At 43.4% G+C, this 26,598-nt stretch overlaps 1 protein-coding gene across 2 annotated transcripts in view; it reads right to left on the bottom strand.

Moving 5' to 3' along the window:
• AKAP6 (A-kinase anchoring protein 6) overlaps window positions 1–26,598 on the bottom strand; it is a 439,319-nt gene that overhangs the window by 210,123 nt on the left and 202,598 nt on the right. For both annotated transcript variants that reach the window (XR_012851289.1, XM_075843564.1), the window contains exons 5-6: window positions 25,792–25,914; window positions 23,418–23,514 (exon numbers count right to left, since the gene is read on the bottom strand). Coding sequence is in view for 1 of the 2 variants with exons in the window: in XM_075843564.1 (XP_075699679.1) it covers window positions 23,418–23,514; window positions 25,792–25,914 (220 nt within the window). In the remaining variant the exon portion in view is untranslated. The remainder of the gene's footprint in view (window positions 1–23,417; window positions 23,515–25,791; window positions 25,915–26,598) is intronic.

A 26,598-nucleotide genomic window follows, 5' to 3' on the forward strand; every position in this document is an offset into this window, starting at 1 on the left:
ACTTACCGAACGGCTAAGAATCTCAAGGACTTACTTGTTCACAGCTATCACAGAGGTAAGTCACTAGGGAGAATTTTTGGCTCAACTGGTCCAAGTTAGGGGTGTAAACCATATGGGGGTTGTGTAGCGTGTGCAAATATTGAGACCACCACAACATTTTTCAACTCTTCTAGCAGCAGGGAGTTTACCATCACCCATACTAACAGCTGTGGCATGGTGGGAGTTGTGTATTTTGTTACATGCCCCTGTAACCTGATCTATGTCGGCCTGACAAGTCGTGAACGACGACGAAGAACCAGGGAACATGTTTTGGGGATCCTTGGTGCAGGTGATGTGGAAGATGTGACCAAGTTAAAAACTATCCCACAACACTTCAGAGCTCATCACAACTGCGATGCTTCCCAACTGAAGGTAAGGGGGATTGATAGGGTTTTAATCAACACTAGGGCGGTAAATGGAAACAGTTGTTCACTGTGACCTCCTAAGGGCCTGAATGAAGAACTGAGTTTTGTTCCCTTCTTACATTAGACCAGTGTTCACTCACTCCTATCATTCTAGCTAGGCCCTTCCCTAGTTTCTGCCAACTTAGCCTTTTCTTATGGTTCTTACTATATTACTTCTGACGAGTCCTCTATTACGAGTCCTTTCTTTCATACACTTTTCTCATTGAGATGAGGTATATTTATTTATTTATTGTTTGCTTCTCCGGTCCTTTGTAGTTGTCATCTGATTGATATGCGACTTGAGGCTTGTCCAGAAACAATAAGTAATGCGGGACGAGTTATCCTGTCTGTGTGACTATTTGTCACCACCACCTTGTGTATTCCTCTTGAAATTATAATAGTATTGGTGTAATGGGATGCCTTTGTCCATGTATGTCCGGGGGTCTACAATATGTTTACCGATATCTATATTTAGCTATTTATTTTTTTGTAAGATGTGCACATGTATGAAGATTTTCATTCGATTTACTATATGTACATTTTTTTTTAGTAGTAACATTTTATATTTGAAGCTTTACACCCTCTAAAGTTTTATATGTATATTCACCATTTATTATGGTTTATAGGTATTGATCTGTGTATAGTTTGCATATCTATGGAGAATTTTATGTCCATCATATTTTCTGGTAGTAATATTTTACACTATTAAGTCTTGTGTGCATATATACATATATTTATTCATTATGATCCACTGATATCCATCTAATGTTCTTATTTTCACTCACATTTATTATAATTAAGCAACTGTTTATATCCAATTTTGCGCACTGTCACTTATTTTATGTCACTGACTGCACTTGTCACAGCATGCTCACCTACACTCTCACCATTTTTATTTACTTTAGTTTTTTGCATGTGTCACTGTTTTTTCACCTTTTTTTTCTATCACATTTGTGTACCAATGTATTATTATATTATGCTGGTGTATTCCATGTAGCAATATCCATAACTTCATGGTATCTTCTATTTATATGCTCCCCCTCCCCTTATTCCTATATAAGTATGTATATATCTATAGCTCCTCTCTCATAACATGATTATGTATTTCTGTGATTTTGATTTATTGTATTACATGCAACCACTGTATTATATAAGTTATAACTTATTATGATGACCATTTATTGTGTTCTACAGTCTTTGTTTATCTCTTTCTGTTCTCCTTCATCTCTCTTGTATGCTTTGTTTTATATTGACTGCACCACCCTGTTACCGTAGAAGCAACAGGATGGGGAGGGGAGGACTCTATTTAGCAGCACTGTGAATCCACTGATGATCCTCCCTATCGACATGTCACCAGCAAGGTGGACGCCATGTTTTTGGTTTCTCCATGCAGTGGGCATGTGCTGGTGATGTCACATGGTCACGTGACACCTCTATGTTGTAATCACGCCTACTCCTTCCCCTACAGCCTGGTTTATTAGGTCATAAGACACACCTGACTATAAGACGCACCCAGGTTTAAGACAACAGAAAATAGGAAATAATTTCATATTTTACTTCTTTTACAAAGAAAAAATTATTGGTTAAAAAAAATAATGTGTTCAGTTTCACCACATTCTAAGAGCCATAACTTATATTTTTTGATCGCTTGAGCGGTGTGAGGGCTTATTTTTTGCGGGACGAGCTGTAGTTTTTATTAGCACCATTTTTTTGGTACATATGATTTATTTTATCACTTTTTATTTAATTCTTTTTAGCGCTATGAGGAGCAAAAGACAAAGATTCTGGGATTTAAAATTAATTTTTTTTACACCGTTCACTGTGTGAGTCAAAAAATGCTACATTGTAATAGTTTTGGACTTTTATGGATGCAGCGATACCAATGTTTTTATTATTTTTATATTGTGCTTGGGGAAAAATGGGAAAAGAGTTTTTTTTTTAACTTTAAATTTTTTTTACACTCATGAATATTTATTTAACTTTTTATTTATTTTTTACACATTCTATTAGTTCCCCTAGGGAACTTGAAACAGCGATCATTAGATCGCTGGCACAATACACTGCAATACATGGATGAGTTACGAAAACAACATAATTCGCTGAGCTACTCTGTTTCTGTAACTCCCATAGTAGTGAATGGCAGTTACAGAAGCAGCGTAACATGCTACGCTGTTTCCGTAACTACTATTCAGTTCTATGGGAGTTACGGAAACTGCGTAGCTCAGCGAGTTATGCTGTTTCCGTAACTCGACCATGTAACCAGGAAGTGGCTGGAAAACAGCGGAGCCGGGTAAGATAGAACAGGATTTATTGGGCCCTGTTCTAGCGATAGGTGCGGGTCCCAGAGGTGGGACCCGCATCTATCTGGAATTTAAGACATTTCTTGTGGATATGTCATAAATGTCCTTCATGGGAAAACCACTATAAACGCAGCGGTAGCTATTGACCGCGGCATTTAACTAGTTGAACGGCCAGGAACAGGAACTTGCTAAAAACTGCATCTTATAGTCCGAAAAATATGGTGATTTCACGCACATCATGTGGCCTGTTACTACAGTGGTCACACCCAATTCTCTTATTCACAGCCTATTTTTTTAGGTTGTTAGCCACACGCCCCTAAACATATGACCCGGTGGCCACGCCCACAATATGGACGCCAACGTGATCTACACCATGCTGCCTCTACACTGTGCTGTTTACATCCAGCAATACTACCACGCCCATTGACATCATCTCAGTAATCAGATGAGGACTCTTTCAGTATAATTACAGGGTGCTGATAGTCATTAGTATCTTTTGTTACCACATGTGTCTGTATTCTGTCCTCCTTTTTGTGCCTGTCCAGTTTAATTGTTTTCCATAACTTGTCATTTGTCACTATAGGGCTGCTGCATTTATTGTTCAGGCACCTGCACTTTTCTGTATTTACTCATGTATTTTTTTTCTATAGGAGGTTTTTAGTATTTATGTGTGGGGATCCTTGTATCATGGGTTTGTCGTTCCATCTATTATTCTGTATTTTATCTTGTATCTAATAAAGATGTTATATTTGGCATCATACTGGTTATCCTGGCTTGTTTTTTGATAGGTGCACCTATAAGTATATACCTATATTGCTAAGACATTCAAAATCGCTGATTTGTAGAAAAATGTGGTAACATATTCCAGACATGAAGATAAAAGGTCACATTTGAGGATTCCGTTTGGGCATTTAAAATATTTTGCCAAATGTATGTCCCCCGAAATGCTCAAGTGTATTTTTTTCTACTACACTTTTTAATACGGTTGAGACAAATGTATACCAACAAACAGTATACCAGCCAAATGTACGTCAAAAGATTACTCTTTTGGCTTACGTCTGGCTAATGAACGTCTATGGGCACCTTAGACATATACATCATGAGATTTTCATGGCGTATATATTCTGAACATTGACCAAAATAGTTGTGGAAACCTAGCTCAAAAGCCTAAAGTGGCACTTTTAAAGCTGCAAGACATGAGAGAAATGTTTCAGATTTTGGCAATTTACTCCTCAGTAAATGAAATGGCAGCTATAAAGGATCACATAAGACAAAACATTTAATTTCCTTTTTAAACTGGACAAATAAGACCTGCCTTTAGTAGATGCTGTTGTAAGGGATTTATCAGCAGCTATATTGTATGCATGACTCTGGCAAAATGTGCATATAACAATCTTTGTCATAGGAAATGGAGGTCTCAGTGTTAATGTAAATTTTAATAATACATCAGAAGTCAGCTTGTTATTTACCGACACACAGTATGATACTCAGCGTCACTGTGTGCCTTCCCTGTAACTCATTACTATTTCATGCAGAATTTCATGCTTCAGTAACAAGTCACAGCTGGTAGTCTCACTCCATACAAAGGGCAGACTGTGTCATTTTTACCCTCTCGGATAGCCACTGACATATGCTGCCCTCTATAGGAATAAACTTGTAACTACAATCAGAGGTGGTCATGGGTTATTTATCAATTTCACAGTAAACTTATTATTTTGATAAATGATCTACGTATATGTTCTAGAAATGTAAAAGGGGTTTCTTCAAAACGTTTTGTTATTTTATAACTTCATCTGCTTTATTTGTTAGCTGATAAAGGGAAAAAAAAAAGCTCTACAACACTAACATATGTCACAATGTAGCCAGGGTTAAATAGTCACTAACTGTGTGTGTGTGGCGTTATCTACAGGGGGCTGTGTGGCACTCTGCAGGGGGCACTGTGGCTTTATCTACAGAGGGCACTGTGGCACTATCTACAGAGGGCACTTGGGCACTATGTTAAAGTAGCGCTGTGCCCTTGAAGTCCTCGACGAGAGGAGGAGCTCCCTCTGCTCCTCCACTCTGTACTAATGCTGAAGCAGGGAGCTGACGGCTCCCTGCGTCAGCATTTGGTTCAACTGCATCCGCGTCCTGAGGACGCAGATACAGTTGACACCAAGACATACCACTGGCCGACAGTCCCGGAATCAGGGACTGTCCCTCTGAATCCGGGACAGTTGGGAAGTTTGGTGGTGCCAGTATAATGGTCCATCAGACATTAACCCACTATACTATATATATATATATATATATATATATATATATATATATATATATATATATATACACTACCGTTCAAAAGTTTAGGGTCACTCAGAAAATGCCTTATTTTTGAAAGAAAAGCACAGTTTTTTTCAATGAAGATAGCATGAAATTGATCAGAAATACACTCTATACATTGTTAATGTGCTAAATGACTATTCTAGCTGCAAACGTCTGTTTTTTAATGCAATATCTACATAGGTGTATAAACGCCCATTTGAAGGCAACCATCACTCCGGTGTTCTAATGGTACATTGTGTTTGCTAACTGTGTTAGAAGGCTAATGGATGATTAGAAAACACTTGAAACCCCTTGTGCAATTATGTTAGCACCGCTGTAAACAGTTTTGCTGTTTAGAGGAGCTATAAAACTGACCTTCCTTTGAGCTAATTGAGAATCTGGAGCATTACATTTGTGGGTTCGATTAAACTCTCAAAATGGCTAGAAAAAGAGAGCTTTCATGTGAAACTCGACAGTCTATTCTTGTTCTTAGAAATGAAGGCTATTCCATGCGAGAAATTGCCAAGAAACTGAAGATTTCCTACAACAGTGTGTACTACTCCCTTCAGAGGACAGCACAAACAGGCTCTAACCAGAGTAGAAAGAGAAGTGGGAGGCCCCGCTGCACAACTGAGCAACAAGACAAGTACATTAGAGTCTCTAGTTTGAGAAATAGATGCCTCACAGGTCCTCAACTGGCAGCTTCATTAAATAGTACCCGCAAAACGCCAGTGTCAACGTCTACAGTGAAGAGGCGACTCCGGGATGCTGGCCTTCAGGGCAGAGTGGCAAAGAAAAAGCCATATCTGAGACTGGCTAATAAAAGGAAAAGATTAATATGGGCAAAAGCACACAGACATTGGACAGAGGAAGATTGGAAAAAAGTGTTATGGACAGACGAATCGAAGTTTGAGGTGTTTGGATCACACAGAACAACATTTGTGAGACGCATGACAACTGAAAAGATGCTGGAAGAGTGCCTGACGCCATCTGTCAAGCATGGTGGAGGTAATGTGATGGTCTGGGGTTGCTTTGGTGCTGGTAAAGTGGGAGATTTGTACAAGGTAAAAGGGATTTTGAATAAGGAAGGCTATCACTCCATTTTGCAACGCCATACCATACCCTGTGGACAGCGCTTGATTGGAGCCAATTTCATCCTACAAAAGGACAATGACCCAAAGCACACCTCCAAATTATGCAAGAACTATTTAGGGAAGAAGCAGGCAGCTGGTATTCTATCTGTAATGGAGTGGCCAGCGCAGTCACCAGATCTCAACCCCATAGAGCTGTTGTGGGAGCAGCTTGACCGTATGGTACGCAAGAAGTGCCCATCAAGCCAATCCAATTTGCGGGAGGGGCTTCTGGAAGCATGGGGTGAAATTTCTCCCGATTACCTCAGCTAATTAACAGCTAGAATGCCAAAGATCTGCAATGCTGTAATTGCTGCAAATGGAGCATTCTTTGACGAAAGCAAAGTTTGAAGGAGAAAATTATTATTTAAAATAAAAATCATTATTTCTAACCTTGTCAATGTCTTGACTATATTTTCTAGTCATTTTGCAACTCATTTGATAAACATAAGTCTGAGTTTTCGTGGAAAACACAAAATTTTCTGGGTGACCCCAAACTTTTGAACAGTAGTATATATATATATATATATATATATATATATATATATATATATATATATATATATATTATATATATGTAAAAAAAAACATCAATAAACATCAACATATCAATAATTACATAATACAGGAAGGGGTCTTTGAAGTCTCTCTAGAATCACTAACCGGATCTCGCCGATTCAATGGCCCTCCTGCTGAGTGTTGTGCCACTTATTGTCCTGCTGAAACCACGGCCCAGTAGGGACATCCTCACAGTTTTACCATATAGGTACCCAACTTTGGGACTCTCCGTTCTTGTGATAAGTCCCCAATTTTCATAAATGTACCACTTTCAAAGACTCCATTCTCACCACGAAGCCCATACAAGAAATCTTATCCATGGACGTCCCGCCAAACACAAACCGCTTTTTCTATGCCTTCTGACAAGGCCAAGGCCCAAATGTCGATGCCTAAAGCATTAAGGTGCACCCCATCCAGGTGCAAATGTCCTCTAGATGGAATTTCTAAATCACGGTACGGGACTACCACACCACAATGACGTGCTGCAAAGTGCGACACTTCCCGATTAACTTTAATACAGGCTTTGTTGAGCATTTCCACCGACCTGGCGTACCTCCAGGACAGCCAGCCCACAATGTCCGACCACCCATGTACCAGTCGCGGGAAGGATAACGAGCCACAAGATATCGCATTTGATGTCCCTAATCAAATCTCTTGAGGTACGAAGGCCCAAGTCATTTCCACCCGCATTCAGCACCAAAACATCAGGAGGTTTATCTAAAGAAATATGGAAATGGAACTTGCACCGACAAAAGTATGACACCTATTCCACCGGACATTCCTGCAAGCCGTCCTCCCCCCAACAATTCCACCACTAAACCTCTAACAGACACATCCATCTTGGACTTCCGCAAATAGCATTACACCACACCAGATACGCAAGAAACATCTGACAATTGCAACCCCCATGAATTCTGACATTCTTGCACTCTAAGTACACACGGATTATTTTCGTCCATTTTTCGGGCCGTAAACAGCCTATAAATGGTAGAAAATATCGGAAGCAGAATGCCTCCAAACATCTGCCCATTGATTTCAATGGGAAAAACGGCGTTCTGTTCCGACGGGGCATTTTTTACGCGGCTGTATTAAAAAACAGCCACGTAAAAAAACGCCCGCGAAAAAGAAGTGTATGTCACTTCTTGAGCCGTTTTTAGATCCGTTTTTCATTGACGCTATAGAAAAACAGCTCCAAAAACAGCTGTAAAAAACGCAGCGAAAAACGTGAGTTTGATTAAAAAACGTCTGAATATCAGGAGCTGTTTTCCTTTGAAAACAGCTCCGTATTTTCAGATTTTCAGATGTTTTTTGCTAAGCATGTCAACATGCCCTAATTCGCTAATCCTGAATGCCCCGAAAAAAGTCAGTACAAAAGCCACTCCAAACAACTCTCATATTCGGACACACAAACCTTACCTACAGCACTCAACAACTGACTGAGCAATTCAAAAGACACTAGCCGGCGCCTGATCTCGCACCACATGCCCCCTTCCATATCCCTGAAGGGTCTGCCGTGCCATGAAATCTTTTGTAACATCCCTCAAGTTTGAATGGAAACGCCAGACCAGCCATCCGACCATTCACCACCGACACAGACAAACCATCCTCACAAGCCTTTCCCAGCATGTACAAAAGCAGAACGACATGATACTCATCCGAATCACATCCACCCACCAACACCTCCAGACGTCTCCATGACTCCCACACCGTAGTATACTTATCCCAAGTGCCAGGAGCCAAGGACCCCCTCCACCAACTCTACTGCCACTCCAAGACTAGGGACAAAAGCCAGCGGGGCCATTCGGTACCCAGTTGCTCCGCATCAGCCGCCAACTCCTGAAACTGATCCCACTAAAATCGAGATAAAGCACCAGTGAAAGAATTCTGAAATCTTGACACATGGGAAGCACATGTTCACACATTAAGGCCCAGACAAGGCAACACCAAACGTCGTAACAAACGCACCACTGGAGGCGAGCCATTTGACAAATAATTCACACAGTGGACCACACTCATGTCACAAAAAAAAATAACTTTTTTGTTCCGGAGCTCCTCACTCCAGACCTCAAGCGCTACCACAATAGGGAACAATTCTAATAATGCCATATTTCTAGTCAAACCAGCAGCTTTCCATTCTTCCGGCCATTCACCAACACACCACTTCCCAGAAAAGTAAGCACCAAAACTATGCGCCCCTGCTGCAACCGTAACCAAATCCGCATTTGACACCACCTGATTCATCCACATAGACCGACCATTATAAGATCTCAAAAACTCAGCCCTAACAGCAAGATCCGCCTTATGATCAGCATTTAATTGAATGAATGTGAGAAAACCCGTCCGATTGGCAGGATCCTACAAGCAAAGGTGAGCTTACCCTGCAACAACTGTAACTGACGTAAGCACATCTTTTTGGCCGACAAAGCCGCCTGCACACAAAAAAGCAAGTCCTCCAACTTATCCGCTGGCAACTGACACTCCATTGCCCGAGAATCCAATTGGATGCCTAGAAATAACCGTAGCCAGACCTTCCGTCTTCTCAGGAGGCAACAGGATCCCGAAACAACTAGACAGCTGCTCCACAGTCCACAACAGAACCGAACACACTGACGACCCAGCCAGGTCAATACACAAAAAGTCATCCAGATAGTGAAGGACTGAGTCCAAACGAGACTCGTCCCTAACTACCCATTTTACAAATGTACAAAATCGGGATGAACAGTCAAAAGGCGAAAAGCAGCCTCGATATTTGTTTTCGCCATTAAGGTGCCAACAGAAAAACGGCGCACCCAATCAACCGCCTTATCAAAGGACACATACGCAAATGTGGTAAAGGCGGGACCATGAAAGGACCCGTCATCCTGCCCATGGTGACTTCTTTTGCAAATTTATCTGACCCCACCTCAGGGTGCGTAAAGGCTGATTTCAAATCCCGCAGCCGGAACTGCAAATCCAACTTTAAAACCTTCCTCCAACAAAGTAGCAGATTCCCTATCCGGGTATCTATTTAGAAATGTAATCATCCGTTCTACCCTCACTGGTGTCATCTCTCTTCGCTGCAGACTCACCAGACTTCCCTTTTCCCTACTTGAAATATTTGGCATAGCTGTGGGCTCCCCCACAACCGGAGCACTCATGCTTTAACTTACAGGAGGACCCACAGCGACAGTCTTTTTTGTTGTAAGGCCAGCAACAACCCTTCCGGGGGCCCGCTGAGGATCCCGCTATGTTTCCGGGACCCCCCATGAAAGGGCTGCGTCTCAGATGCAACCACAAGCTAATATCCTTGTTGTCCCATTTAAGACTAGGGCGAAAGGCCTTCCTTTGCCTAAATTGCTTGTTGTACCGGAGCCAAGTGGTGCCTCTGTATATATGATAAGCTTCCCCTATGGAGTCCAAATAACAAAACAATGCCGAGCAATTCTGAGGGGCCTTTTCGCCTACCACACTAGCTAAAATAGCGAAAGCCTGAAGCCAGTTTGAAAAAGAATGAGGAATAAGACGATAACGCCTCTTTTCCTCCTCCTCTTTCTTGCTCTGATTATGTTTCATCTGGTCCAAATTAAATTTCTCAAGAGGTTATAGAGAAAAGATCTCGATGTACTCATCATGCCAGATCTTTTCCCGCACCTCCTGTTTCAAATGCGTGCCTAGAGGACCATCAAAACAAATGTAAATCTCACCCCTGGCACGATCATCCATATGAAAGGTATCTACTGCCGACGTCCCAGCCACCGGAGAGGCCACATTCACATCACTATTCACAGCTGCAACATGTGGCGCTACCACTCCACTCCCCAGCAGATGCAGCCTGCCAAACATTTCTCGGGTCCGCCAACTGTACAGGTACACTAATAGGCACCAACAGCTCTCTCAGCATCACCATTATCACGCACACGAGCATCACCCACCACAACCAAATCTTGCGCATTCCCAGCCACAACCACAGCATTAACACAATGTAAACCTAAATAGGGCACAGACTAGCCACATGATTTACTAAGCTGACTATGAGCTAATCCCGAAAACAGCCGTCGTGTACACTCCATGAAGCTTGTCACCAGAATCCTCGCTGTCCAACAGCTGTCCCTCCTCAGCAGACTTGCCAGAAGACTGCCTCCTGATCCAGGTGGCAGCGGCTCCTCACTGGCAGGACCTGCTACCTCGGCCCATGAAAAAGAAGGGCGTAGTTTCTTCCACCAGCCGCCGGAAACTGGCATGCACAGATCCAGGCTCCTCCCTGGTTTCAGCACCAGTTAGTTCCTAGGCCTGCCAATGCATGGGCCCTCTCCACGTCGCGCCCCCCACGTGCACGACTTGCCATGCGCAGTTGTTAAAAGGCAGTGGTAGAGGCAGCTCGAGTCCTGACACGGCATCCAAGGCCCCAGCCTCATTCTGGGCCACATCCATAACGGTGCGGCCTTCCATGCCAGCCGCCCACGGTAGCGATCTGCCATTCAAACGCGACACCCGTGTAGGGGGAGACCCAACAGCCAGACCCCTCCATGAGTATCACCCCAACACTGCAGGTTCCCCCCAGAGCGCCTGGCAGAGGGAACCGGACTTGCCCCCCCCCCCCCCCCCCGCCAACCTCTGAGGGTCCCCGGTGGGCTCCGTCTCCGGCGCACGGTCCTAGGGGGTCACTTCAGGACTAAGCTGCTCAGGAGGCAGAGACCTCCTAGGGCATCTGGAAGTTGCTGGTGCCGCAGCCACCTCCTGCACCCCCTTTCTCACAAAATCGCAGAAAACACGTTTTTTGGTGCGGTTTTTGGCAGTATGCTGCGCTATTGTTTCCGGTAAAACCACGGACACCCTGATGGAAAGCCGACGGAACCCATTAAAGTCAAGAAGTACCGTTGCTTCCAGTATTCCCTTGATCTGCTCCCCTGACGAAGCAGAACAACGGAATGACCCGACACGTTCGGTGCGTATTTTAAAATCCACAGTATGTCAATTTATCCTGCGTTCTCACATGTTTATAAAAAAAAAAACACACCAAAATTGCAGCATAAAATCCGTACCTGTTTCCACATAAACATTTTACAATTTCATCTAGAAACGCATAAAAAACTCAACATTAAGGCCGGGTTCCCAAGAGTCGGATACGCTGCGTAAAAACCATGCAGCATATCCAACCTGGAACCCGCAGCACATTCCGTCTGAAGAACCACACCAATTTCCGCCAAAAAGGCGTCAAAAGCGTAAAGCAGCTTAAAAAACCGAAAACATTCATACTTAGGGCTTATTCAGACGAACGGGATATACGTCCGTGCAACGTGCGTGATTTTCACGCGCGTCACACGGACATATATTAGTCTATGGGGCCATGCAGACAGTTGCGTGATTTTTACGCAGCGTGAGTCCGCTGCGAAAAACTCACGACATGAACGTTCTTTGTGCGTATTTCGCGAATCACACACCCATTGAAGTCAATGGTTGCGTGAAAATCACGCATGCCACAAAGAAGCACTTCCGTGGGACGAGCGTGATTCGCGCAACAGCTGTCAAACTATGAATGTAAACAGAAAAGCACCACGTGCTTTTCTGTTTACAAACATCCAAACGGAGTGTCATAATGATGGTGGCTGCGCGAAAATCACGCAGCCGCGCATCATACGGGACTGACACACGGAGCTGTTAAGTGCCTTTTGTGCACGCAAAACGTCGCGTTTTTTGCGTGCGCAAAGCGCACACGCTTGTGTGAATCCGGCCTAACACTGGCCGTTGTGCTGGTGACGCGTCCCTCCTTTGTATTCCGATCCGGCCTCCCTGGATGAAGCTGCAGCCCATGTGACCGCTGTAGCCTGTGATTGGCAGCAACACTTTCTGTTGTGGGTTTTGCAGCCCCATTGAATTCAATGGGGAAAACCCGCAGCAGAAAAGCAATGAATACGCAGCATAAATTGATATGCTGTGGATTTACATTTTTTCCGCAGCTTGGGCATGAGACTTTCAAAATCTCATCCACTTTGCTACTACTGTACATGCTGTGGAATTTCCACGCAGAATTCCGTTGCGGGAATTAAGCAGCATTTTCGCTACGTGGGAACCCGGCCTTAAGCTGGGTTTCCACGGACCAGACACGCTGCATAAAAGTACGCAGTGTATCTGCCCTAGAACCTGCTGCGAATTTCGCCGGAAAAAAAAGCAATAAATTGTGGTGCTGCAAAAACCAGTGCTGGAAAAAAAGCTTATGCTTACCTTGGGTCGTTGTCATGGCGACACGTTCCTCCGTTGCCTGTGCAGTCCGGCCTCCGGGGATGACACTGCAGGCCATGTGATCTCTGTAGCCTGTGATTGGCTACAGCAGTCACATGGAATGAAACGTCATCCCAGGAGGCCGGCCTAAACGGACAACAGAAGAAAGCATCGCTAGGATAACGGTTGTGCTGTAAGTATTAACTTAATTATTCATTTTACACAAAGAAAAGTTTTTTTTGTTATTTATGATTTTTGCGGCTATTTGTTGCGGGTTTTACATCCCCATTTACAGAGGAGGAAATAAGTATTTGATCCCTTGCTGATTTTGTAAGTTTGCCCACTGTCAAAGTCATGAACAGTCTAGAATTTTTAGGCTAGGTTAATTTTACCAGTGAGAGATAGATTATATAAAAAAAAAATAAAAAATCACATTGTCAAAATTCTATATATTTATTTGGATTGTGCACAGAGAAATAAGTATTTGATCCCCTACCAACCATTAAGAGTTCAGCCTCCTCCAGACCAGTTACATGCTCCAAATCAACTTGGTGCCTGCATTAAAGACAGCTGTCTTACATGGTCACCTGTATAAAAGACTCCTGTCCACAGACTCAATTAATCAGTCTGACTCTAACCTCTACAACATGGGCAAGACCAAAGAGCTTTATAAGGATGTCAGGGACAAGATCATAGACCTGCACAAGGCTGGAATGGGCTACAAAACCATAAGTAAGACGCTGGGTGAGAAGGAGACAACTGTTGGTGCAATAGTAAGAAAATGGAAGACGTACAAAATGACTGTCAATCGTCATCGATCTGGGGCTCCATGCAAAATCTCACCTCGTGGGGTATCCTTGATCCTGAGGAAGGTGAGAGCTCAGCCGAAAACTACACGGGGGGAACTTGTTAATGATCTCAAGGCAGCTGGGACCACAGTCACCAAGAAAACCATTGGTAACACATTACGCCGTAATGGATTAAAATCCTGCAGTGCCCGCAAGGTCCCCCTGCTCAAGAAGGCACTTGTACAGGAACGTCTGAAGTTTGCAAATGAACATCTGGATGATTCTGAGAGTGATTGGGAGAAGGTGCTGTGGTCAGATGAGACTAAAATTGAGCTCTTTGGCATTAACTCAACTCGCCGTGTTTGGAGGAAGAGAAATGCTGCCTATGACCCAAAGAACACCGTCCCCACTGTCAAGCATGGAGGTGGAAACATTATGTTTTGGGGGTGTTTCTCTGCTAAGGGCACAGGACTACTTCACCGCATCAATGGGAGAATGGATGGAGCCATGTACCGTCAAATCCTGAGTGACAACCTCCTTCCCTCCACCAGGACATTAAAAATGGCTCGTGGCTGGGTCTTCCACCACGACAATGTCCCGAAACATACAGCCAAGGCAACAAAGGAGTGGCTCAAAAAGAAGCACATTAAGGTCATGGAGTGGCCTAGCCAGTCTCCAGACCTTAATCCCATCGAAAACTTATGGAGGGAGCTGAAGATCCGAGATGCCAAGCGACAGCCTCGAAATCTTAATGATTTACAGATGATCTGCAAAGAGGAGTGTGCCAAAATTCCATCTAACATGTGTGCAAACCTCATCATCAACTACTAAAAATGTCTGACTGCTGTGCTTGCCAACAAGGGTTTTGCCACCAAGTATTAAGTCTTGTTTGCCAAAGGGATCAAATACTTATTTCTCTGTGCACAATGCAAATAAATATATAGAATTTTGACAATGTGATTTATTTTTATTTTTATTATATAATCTATCTCTCATTGGTAAAATGAACCTAGCCTAAAAATTCTAGACTGTTCATGTCTTTGACAGTGGGCAAACTTACAAAATCAGCAAGGGATCAAATACTTATTTCCTTCACTGTAATTCAATCAGAAGAGCAACGAATGCTGATTTAAATTCCGCACGGCAGGTCAATTTCTGCGCGTTTTCGCTCAATTTTTTTTATGCGTCGTGTGCATGAGATTTGTTAAAATCTCATTCACTTTGCTGCTACTGTAAATGCTGTGGAATTTCCGCACAGATTTTTGTTGCAAAAATTCTGCAGCTTTTACACTACAGGGTGGGCCATTTATATGGATACACCTAAATAAAATGGGAATGGTTGGTGATATTAACTTCCTGTTTGTGGCACATTAGTATATGGGAGGGGGGAAACTTTTCAAGCTGGGTGTTGACCATGGTGGCCATTTTGAAGTCGGCCATTTTGTATCCAACTTTAGTTTTTTCAATGGGAAGAGCGTCATGTGACACATCAAACTTATCGAGAATTTCACAAGAAAAACAATGGTGTGCTTGGTTTTAACGTTACTTTATTCTTTCATGAGTTATTTACAAGCTTCTCTTTGTTTACAGCCATTGACATGTCGCAGAGGTTAACACGTGAGGAGCGGATAGAAATTGTGTTGATGTCTGGTGAACGCAGTACCCGGGTCATTGCAACCGATTTCAATGCAAGACACCCTACGAGACCACCCATCTCCCATGCTACAGTTTGCAAACTGCTTGCCAAGTTTCGTGAAACTGGTTCAGTGTTGGATTTGCCCAAATGTGGACGCATGAAAACTGTCTCTAATGAAGAAACATCTGTGGCTGTCCTAGCTTCATTCAGCAAGAGCCCACAGCGTAGCACTCGCCGCATGTCACTGGAGAGTGGCATCAGTCGAACATCCCTTCGGCGGATATTAGCTACTCACAAATGGCACCCTTAACTCCAGCTGCTGCAGCATCTCAACGAGGATGACCCAGATCGGCGCACTGAATTTGCAGAATGGGCAAAACAAAAATTGGAACAGGACCCTCAGTTTACACAGAACATTTTGTTCAGTGATGAGGCAAACTTTTATGTGAATGGTGAAGTTAACAAACAAAACCACCGCTATTGGTCTGACACTAACCCACATTGGATAGATCCCAAGACTGTTGGAACACAAAAATTGATGGTATGGTGTGGTATATGGGGTACAAAGATAGTGGGGCCATTCTTCATCAATGGAAACCTCAAGGCCACGGAATATCTGAAATTGCTACATGATGATGTGTTTCCCTCTTTATGCACTGAAGCTGGCACGTTGCCTGAGTTTTTCCAGCAAGATGGTGCACCACCACATTATGGGTGTCAGGTCCGAGCATTCCTAGATGAACAGTTTCCTGCAAAGTGGATTGGTCGTCGTGGGCCAGTTGAATGGCCCCTTAGGTCTCCCGATCTGACCCCCTTAGACTTTTATCTTTGGGGTCATCTGAAGGCAATTGTCTATGCTGTGAAGATACGAGATGTGCAGCAACTGAAACTACGGATACTGGAAGCCTGTGCTAGCATTTCTTCTGCGGTGTTGCTATCAGTGTGTGAAGAGTGGGAGAAGAGGGTTGCATTGACAATCCAACACAATGGGCAGCACTTTGAACACATTTTATAAGTGGTCAGAAACTTGTAAATAACTCATGAAAGAATAAAGTAACGTTAAAACCAAGCACACCATTGTTTTTCTTGTGAAATTCTCGATAAGTTTGATGTGTCACATGACCCTCTTCCCATTGAAAAAACTAAAGTTGGATACAAAATGTCCGACTTCAAAATGGCCGCCATGGTCAACACCCAGCTTGAAAATTTTCCCCCCTCCCATATACTAATGTGCCACAAACAGGAAGTTAATATCACCAACCATTCCCATTTTATTTAGGTATATCCATATAAATGGCCCACCCTGTACATTGGAACTCATTTTGGATTTTACCTGTAAAATTACCTGCAGTTTTACAGCGGATTTTCCACACCAAATTAGGTAATATATGCTTGTAGCCTAAATTTGGTAAATGATTCTTAGGATTGGTTCGGATATGCTGCGTAAAGATCACACTGCGTATCCAACCTGGAACCCGCAGCATCTTCCGTCAGAAAAACCACATAATTTTTCTGACTAAATTTATGCTGAGTAAAAAAGCGCTCTTTACTCCTTCCCTCCTTTGACCTACGCTCCGGCCTCCTACGATGACGCTGCAGGCCATGTGACGCTGCAGCCTGTGATTGGCTGCAGCACTCACATTGGGATGAAACATCATCCCAGGAGGTCGGAGTGCAGAAAGAAGGTGAGCATTCTGGGTGAGTATGTTTTTTTTTTTTCCATAGTTGCAATTTCTGAGGCATAATCACTGCAATTATGCCGCAAAAGTCGTAACACTGGTTTTTGCAACAGAAAATCAACAAAAACGCAGCATTAACCAGTTCAGGACCGGGCTATTTTGACCCTTCAGGACCAGACACCGTTTAGCCCTTTTTAGCACATGTTAGTTAAAGAGGCTCTATCACCAGATTTTGCAACCCCTATCTGCTATTGCAGCAGATAGGCGCTGCAATGTAGATTACAGTAACGTTTTTATTTTTTTTAAAACGAGCATTTTTGGCCAAGTTATGACCATTTTTGTATTTATGCAAATGAGGCTTGCAAAAGTCCAAGTGGGCGTGTTTAAAGTAAAAGTCCAAGTGGGCGTGTATTATGTGCGTACATCGGGGCGTTTTTACTAGCTGGGCGTTCTGACGAGAAGTATCATCCACTTCTCTTCAGAACGCCCAGCTTCTGGCAGTGCAGAGACAGCCGTGTTCTCGAGAGATCACGCTGTGTCGTCACTCACAGGTCCTGCATCGTGTCGGACGAGCGTGGACACATCGGCACCAGAGGCTACAGTTGATTCTGCAGCAGCATCGGCGTTTGCAGGTAAGTCGATGTAGCTACTTACCTGCTGATGCTGCTGCAGAATCAACTGTAGCCTCTGGTGCTGATGTGGCCGACACGATGCAGGACCTGGGGCAGGAAGTGAGTGACGTCACAGCGTGATCTCTCGAGAACACGGCTGTGTCTTCACTGCCAGAAGCTGGGCGTTCTGAAGAGAAGTGGATGATACTTCTCGTCAGAACGCCCAGTTAGTAAAAGTAGTAAAAACGCCCCGATGTACGCACATAATACACGCCCACTTGGACTTTTACTTTAAACACGCCCACTTGGACTTTTGCAAGCCTCATTTGCATAAATACAAAAATGGTCATAACTTGGCCAAAAATGCTCGTTTTTTAAAAATAAAAACGTTACTGTAATCTACATTGCAGCGCCTATCTGCTGCAATTGCAGATAGGGGTTGCAAAATCTGGTGACAGAGCCTCTTTAAATGGCTATAACTTTTTTATTTGTTGGGCTAACTACATGATTTTTGCAACGTTTTTTCCGCAGACAACGCAGGTTTCTTTTTTTATCGTTTTTATACACACCTTTTTTGCTATTTTAGAATTTTTATTCATAAAGTTTGGTAATAATAGTAAAAAAAATAAGTTTCAGCTATTTTTTTTTTGATAATAACATAGTTTTACCCTAAAATAGACCTTTTATTTGTGATCGACATTGTCTACCGTAAATGTTAATATATTACATGTCTATATTAGGGTAATTGGGTCAGCGCTAGCGTTACAAAAATGATTGGCGGGGGGGAACGGTTTTTTTTGGGGTGGGTATTTTATGTGTATTTATTATAAAACAAAATTTGCACTTGACTTTACTATTTATTTATTACTATGGTCTGTCCCTCAAAAGGTCAAAAAAGACCTTTGGAGGACTTTATATATATTTTTTCTTTCTTTTACACCAGGCTTTTCCCCTGTAACTGGGGCTGCACAGCAGCCCCAGTTACAGGGGAAATCAGCCCTCTAATAGTGACGATTGTCACTAATAGGGCTGTGCTGGGTCTTGTAAGACCCAGCAGCAGTCTGTCAGTAACGGCACCCGGCGATCATGTGACCAGTCACATGATCACCGGGAGGAATAGAGACAGCGCCGCTGCTGCTGTCTCTATTCGTATACACAGCGTTCATTGAGCGCTGTGTAAAAAGACATCGGAGAAGACAGAAGCAGCGAAAGCTGCTTCTATCCTCTCCTCAGGGTCCCCGGCAGTCACTGACAGCCGGAGACCCGACATTCAGCTGCCAGATCGCGTGAGCAGCAAGTTAAAACCCGAGCCGTAAAAAGTCTATGGCTCGGGATTTAAGGACCCTGACCGCTGGCCGTAAAAACACAGCCAGCGGTCGGGAACCAGTTAATTTACAAATTACAAACCGCAGGTCAATTATTAACGTTTACACTGCAGGTTTTTTTTCGCAGTGTGGGCATGAGAATTTCTAAATCTCATCTACCCTTGCTGCTACTGTAAATACTGGAAATTCCGTTGCGGAAATTCCGTAGCGTTTACGCTACGTGGGAACCCGGCCTACAAGGGCTACCACACCTGCCCCATACTTGTTCTCATTAGGCTATGTTCACAAACAGTAATTTTGATGAGATAGATATAAGTAGCAGTATTTCATCAATTACATAGTTACATAGTTGATAAGGTTGAAAAAAAACACGGGTCCATTAAGTCCAACCTATAAGACCTTATTCAGACTGTGTCCATTTTGCATCCACAAAAAATGGACCGTATTTCATGTGTTTCAGGTTCCCTGTGGTGTCAGAGTGCTTTCCGTATGTCATCAGTATTCCTGTTTGCTTGGCATTTTTTTTCATCATTTCTTTAGCAACTGCTCCGTGAAAAACACGGAGATGTCGTCTGTGCGCTTTCCGTATTTTTCAAGCACCCATTGACTTCAATGTGCGACGTGGTCCGCAAAAACTGACCAAAATAAGACATGCAGTGAATTTCACGCAACAGACACACACTGCGTGAAAAACCACAGACGTGTGAATAGCCCCATTGAATTGCATAGGTCCGTGTGCTGTCCGTTTTTTTAACGGACAGCACACGGACATATAATACACTCGTCTGAATAAGGCCTAATGGTGTATTCTCATGGTGTGGTTTTACCGCATTTTTTGCTGCGAGTCCGAAAACCGCACCAAAAAAACAAGTGCTTTTACAATGATTTGCCTTGCTTTCGCAGTTAGCACGGAAATCGAATGCGTTTTTTCAGTTCGGTTGTCGGCCGTGCAGCAAAAAAGGCGGCGAAACCGCAGCATGTGATTGTTGTAAGTGTTATTCAAAATCCATGAGCCCTAATATAAAGCCAAATCCCTACCATAAGTGGCGTAACTATAGGGGTCGTAGCGATCACAATTGCCCCACGGCCACCCGCATCATGTCAATCCACTGTTACTGTAGTAACTGGGGCCTATGTAGTAAACTACACAGGCCTCTGTTACTATAGTAACAGTATACTGTACTTACCCTCCTCAATCCTGAGTCGGGTCCGAGCGTAGCGCAGGTCCTGAGGCCTTTCAGGTGTCAGGACCCAGGCTGTGCCCAGAGCTGAAGAGGACCCCGCATAGAAGCGAGTAGGGTAAGTATGACAATACTCTCTGATGGGGCCCTGTATATAAGCCTGCCATGTGTGATACTGTCTCCTGGGCCCGGTATCTAAGCCTACCATGTGTGATACTGTCTGCTGGGCCCCGGATCTAGGCCTATCATATGTGATATTGCCTGCTGGGTCCTGTATTTAAGGGTATGTTCACACGCAAACTCAAAAACGTCTAAAAATACGGAGCTGTTTTCAAGGGAAAACAGCTCCTGATTTTCAGACGTTTTTTAAGACACTCGCGATTTTCGCTGCACTTTTTACAGCTGTTTTTGGAGCTTTTTACGCTAGAGTCAATGAAAAACGGCTCCAAAAACTTCCCAAGAAGTGACTTGCACTTCTTTTTTGCGACCGTTTTTGTACGCATAAAAAATCGCAGCGAAAAACGCTCCGTCGGAACAGAACGGCGTTTTCCCATTGAAATCAAGGGGCAGATGTGTGGAGGCGTTCTGCTTCCGATTTTTTGGACCTTTTTTCGGGCATTTATGGCCCGAAATAGGGTCGAAAATAGGCCGTGTGAACATACCCTAAGTCTACAATGTGTGGTACTGTCTGCTGAGCCCAGTATCTAAGCCTACCACGTGTAATTCTGCATGCTGGGCCCTGTATCTAAGCCTACCATGTGCGACACAGGTTGTGTTTTTTTTAATCTAAGCCTACCATGTGTGATACTGTCTGCTGGACCCCGTATCTACCATGTGCGATACTGTCTGTGGGGCCCAGTATCTAAGCCTACCATGTGATAATGTCTGCTGGGCCCAGTATCGAAGCATACAATGTGTGATACTGTCTGCTGGGCCCTGTATCTAAGCCTACCATGTGTGATACTGTCTCCTGGGCACTGTATCTAGGCCGATCATGTGTCATCCTGTCTGCTGAGCCCTGTAGCTAAGCCTATCATGTGTGATACTGTCTGCTGGGCCCTGTATCTAAGCCTATCATGTGTGATACTATCGGCTGTGGCCTGTATCTTATCCTATCCAGTGGCATAGCTATAGGGGGTCGTAGTCCTATAGATGTGCTGTCTCAGATTTATACACATTTTGGGGGGAGCAAAAAATAAAAAATATGTATTGGGGCTATTGCCCCTGATGTCTCCTGGCTTTTAATGCTGCATTGATGGCTCACTTAGGAGATCCAGCAATGCTGATGAAAGCTGCGTGCCATCGGCCATGAAAAGAATTTGGGAAGGGGGCCCAAAGAAATGTTTTTCATGCCTATGAAAATGGGCCCATGTGTCTCTAACTACGCCCCTGCCCATAGTTACAAACACTTGGAAAATGTTTTGAGGGACACTTGGGGTGTGGCTTCTTTGGTGGGTGTGCCTTATGGGGGCATGGCTTATCTGCTGGATGTGGCTAATGGGGCAGAATTTCTGTATACAAATAAACTAACAAAAATTTCTGAACTAGTTTTGCTGACACCTACTATGGTGGCCAGTATCTCTCGGGTTATATTCAGGCAGGTGATGTCTCATTTTATCACTAAGGCTAGGCGATATGTGCTGACCACTACTGGGAGCGTAAAAACCAGCGTAGGTAGTGCCACAGTCAGTGCCCCTTGTAGATGTTGCCCTACACTGCTCGCAGTAGATAGGGCCACATACTGTTTCCTGTAAATATTGCCACACACTGCTTCCTGTAGATAATGCCACATGGTTCCCCTTTAGTTAGTGCCACACGATCCCCCCAGTACCACAGTGCCCTCTGTAGATAGTGCCACAGTGCCCTCTGTATTGGAGAATGTCCCCGAGTACCCCTGGACATTTGCACTCTTCTTTGACCATATATATACAGTATATATAAATATATATATATATATAATATTTTGTTAGTTTGATAAAGAGGCTGCTGCGGCCATTTTTTCATGTCACGCGGTCTTGTCTTTATTGCAGATCTTAAGCCATAGGTAAGTAAAGATGGTGTTTTAACAGGTTGTGGTATTTAGGTACAAAGGGACAGAAATTATCAGGCACTCCAAAGTCATGACTCTATAAAGGTTAGAAAATTGAGTTACAGAGTAGTCACCTATAGGTGGCACTAGACAGACAGTTTTCTTTTTTCCCGTGGAGAACTATTTTGCATAATTAGAAAAGTTAAAGCATTTATTTAGAATTATTTTAGTAAAATTAATATATTCACGTCAACACACCATGTACTTTGAAACTATCTGACCAAGGGCATGGGGTTTATATGTTCTCCCCAATATTCTCGCCAACGTCTCTCACACATTTTGTTTAAAAAAAAATTCTACCGCTGCTTTCCGCAGAAGAAATTTTACGTGAAAAACGGCACCACAATGTGGTGCGGTTTTTCAGATGGAATGTGCTGTGGGTTTCAGATATGCTGCATAGTTTTACGCAGTGTATCCGACCCAAGGAAACCTGGTTCCCACGTAGCATAAATGCTGCGTAATTTTCGCAATGGATTTCTGTGTGGAGATTCCACAGCATTTACAGTAGCAGCAAAGTGGATGAAATTTTGAAAATATCAGGCCTAGGCTGCGAAAAAAAAAATGACGCGGAAACGTTCATAAATTGACCTGCACTGCGGAATTTAAACCCGCAGCATGTCAATGCTGCGTTTCCCCCATTGAATACAATGGGGATGCAAAACCTGCAACAGAAAGCCAAGAATCGCAACTCAGAAAAAAAATAAAAAAAACACGCAACATCTTCGCACAGAAACCTTTACAATACGGTCTGGCCTTCCTGGTTGATACTGTAATTGGCTGCAGCGGTCACATAGGATGAAACGTTATCCCAGAAGGCCAGACTGGAGGAAGAAGCAGGGAGTTCTGGTTAAGTATGATTTTTTTTTTCTGAGTTGAGATTTTTTAGGCAGAATCGCTGGGATTGTGGGATTTGCACGTTGCGGATTTAAATTCCGCACCGCATGTCAATTTATTAATGTTATTGCTAAAAAAAAATCCTCAGCGTGGGCATGAGATTTTCAAAATCTCATCCACTTTGCTGCTACTGTAAATGTTGTGGAATTTCCGCACAGAATTCCGTTGCAGAAATTCCGCAGCATTTACTGTACGTGGGAACCCGGCCTAAGACTTCCATGTGTAATGTTATATCCTTAGCCAAAAAAATGTATCATATCTTTGTTTTCTATGGGCTCCATTACCTGGTCTGTGAGAAACCAGCACTTCCATCAGTCGATGGCCTTCTTCCAACACAGCATCCTTCAGGGAACAGTGTCCATCCACACTCTGCTTAAAGTTCTACAAGAAATCGAGGAAGACTTTTCATATCATCTTGGAAGTATGCTGACTGTAAAACATTCACTAAACACACTTATTCAGTTAATATCCATATAGTTTATCTCAAGTTAGTTTATTACTAAATAATTGTTTCAGTTTTTTTCCAACAAAACAATAAAAACAATATTTATATATGGAAAGTCAGAAGTTGAACAATTATAAATTTTAATAATTAGAAAGGCAGAGTAGCTGTAGTTCCCTAAGAGACCAAGGGTGCCCATTCACATTAGATAAGATTCAGCCAAATTCGCTGAATGTGTATAGGGATGTCCAGACTATTTCTGACATCAACATTCCCAATCCTTCTTTCCCCAACATCTGAATTTCAACATGTCCAATCCATTGTCCCCACAGGACAGGAGATAAAAAAAACGGCAACAGGTGTCTGTCAGCGGCTTATTCCCTGCTTCCCATTGAAAACACATGCATGCCCGTATGAGCTTGGTTCGTGTGTATGGGGGAAGTCAGGAAGAATAGCTTTCCACCAACAGCTAATGTAAGTGTATGGGCAGGTTTAGTCATAGGTTAATTTTAGATGGTCTACTGGGCAGAACTTAGAACGCCAAAGAACCCTATGCAGATCTAATTTTGGATCAGCAGAATCATGGGGGATCTTGGTGTTATGTCCATAACATGGAAACTTAAAGGGGTTTTCCAGCATTTACCAAAATGTTTGATAAAATGGGTATTTTGTAAACATTACTGGCGTGATGGCATGTCTTACATGGATGTTGGTCACAGTGGTGATGGCAGGTAATGTTCACATCTCATTTTGGGCCTAAGTTTACCAAGCACATAGGAAAAGCTCCTTACATACACGCTTCATGTGTCCATAGGCCTCCATTAGCAAGACGGAGCCCAAAAGAGTGTTCTTTTGGCCTCTGTCGGGCTGGTATATTTTGGTTTACCTTTTTTTAAAGTATGGAATACTGTAGTAAGCAACGCTTTTTCATCCTGAGGGATCCCGCAAAAAAAGTTTACATGGGAGCCTAAGTATGACGGATGCCACTGTATGGCATCCGTCACAGGTATATGTTAAATGTATACCTTGCAGAGCTTTCCCAGAGCTGGAATCCCCGGGAAGAGCACCAGGTAGTCCTCGTCTGGGGGATTATGACCCTGGGGAAGCCCCTGACGTCACTGTCCATGTATGGACAGTGATGTCAGGAACTTTCAACTAGGGAGTCCCTGGCGAGAGCATCTGAAGCGCTATGGCCAGAGACTCCAGGACTGGAGATGTCGCTGTCCATATATGGATAATAATGTCAGGGGCTTTTTACTACGCAGTCCCCGGACAGAGCATCTGAAGTGCTCTGGCCGAGGAATTCGGGACTGGAGAAACCCCTGGCGTTAATGTCCATATATAGACAGTGGTGTCATGGGCTCCTCAAGTTCTGGAGTCCCTGCCAGAGCGCTTTAGATGCTTTGACCGGGGACTACGTAGTTTAAAGCCCCTGACATCACTGTCCATATATGGACAGTGATGTCAGGGGCTCCCTCTAGGAGCGGAATACCAGACTCTTAAAGCCCGTCATCTTAAAGCCCCTAATGTCACTGTACATATATGGACAGTGACGTCAGGGGTTTCCCTGGGCTCAATGCTTAAAGTAGCTCTGTGTCTGGGGTGTTCGGGCGATGTATCCCACTGTATGCTATACAGCGGCATACTTCGATGCCTTCCGTCGGAGGCATATGCCAGGCCTCCTCCCGAGGTATACCTCCGACGGAAGCACAAAAAGGAGATGATAACCTAGCCTTCCTGACATCACAACTTCAACCAACAAAAGGTGAGCATATTACTTTTTGTTATGTTTAGTCATATGCAGCCTCCTGGGATATTTTGGTAAAGGTTGGAATACTCCTCTAAAAACAGGTGCAATATGTCCATCTAAGGAAGCTATTATACATATAATTCTTATGATTAAAAACTAGAATTACTCATAATAATTAATTAGCACTCTTCTCGGAAATAGGGGATTTAGCACATATGTTGTTTAAATAATGCCCTTATGGTGGTTTTTAGTCACACTAGTGAATTTTCCCATGTCAGTCACTGGGTATTTCACTCACTAATCTGACATGGTTGCACATCTGGATATTAAAGAACCACAGAGATCTTCCAACAAACACCTTAGATTAAAAGTAAAAATCTAAATACAGAACATAAAATTTTGTGCAAAGTTGTACACAAACAGTACATATCTGATAACTTGCACTCTTTATGGTTATCCCCCTCACCAGGTGTGTATGCAGATACATTTGTAGGGCCTCTGTTTCAGGCTGAGGAGGGGTCCAGTTTTCAGTGGCTTCCATAGCATCTTGCAGCCAGTGGATAAATTTATCAAGCTTGGATACAAAGCCCTGAGATTTAAAATAAACAGATAAATAATTGTAAATAGAAATTAAAATAAATCACACACAACAATATTGCCCTCTGCTCTTATATTTTGGCAACTCAATCAAACTCAAATGTTTTTCAGCTGCTGTACATATTTTTCAGATAAACTAAAATACCTACATACAGAAGTAAACTTAGGCTTCGTTCACATCTGTGTCAGGACTCTGTTCTGGCCAGTGGCGGATCATCATATGCCCAAACTGCACATCATTTTAAAAAACAGTATTGCAGCGCGCTAGCGCCGCTAATGTGGAGGAGGGGCAGGGAGAGCAATAGGGCCGCTGCTGTTTGGGGAAGGCAGGGCTGCACTGTCCGGCGTGCTGCCTCTCTAAAACCAGCCGCCGCCACCCTCTCCTGTTCTAATTGTACCTGCATCTATAGAACGCAGGTACAATTACATGCATAAGTTCTGAATTGCTGGGTACGTTCCTTTCAACTACGCTAGCGGCGCGATGACGTCTTAAAATTGTGAGTGCCATTATCTATGGGGGGAGCTATATGTGGGGCACAATCTACGGGGGAGACTTTATGTGGGACACAATCTACAGGGGGACTATATGTAGGGCACTATTTACAGGGGGCTACATGTGGGGCACTATATACAGGGGGGCTATACGTGGGACACTATCTACAGGGGGCTCTATGGG

The sequence above is a fragment of the Rhinoderma darwinii genome, chromosome 12 (genome assembly GCF_050947455.1).
Source record: "Rhinoderma darwinii isolate aRhiDar2 chromosome 12, aRhiDar2.hap1, whole genome shotgun sequence".
Taxonomy (NCBI): domain Eukaryota; kingdom Metazoa; phylum Chordata; class Amphibia; order Anura; family Rhinodermatidae; genus Rhinoderma; species Rhinoderma darwinii.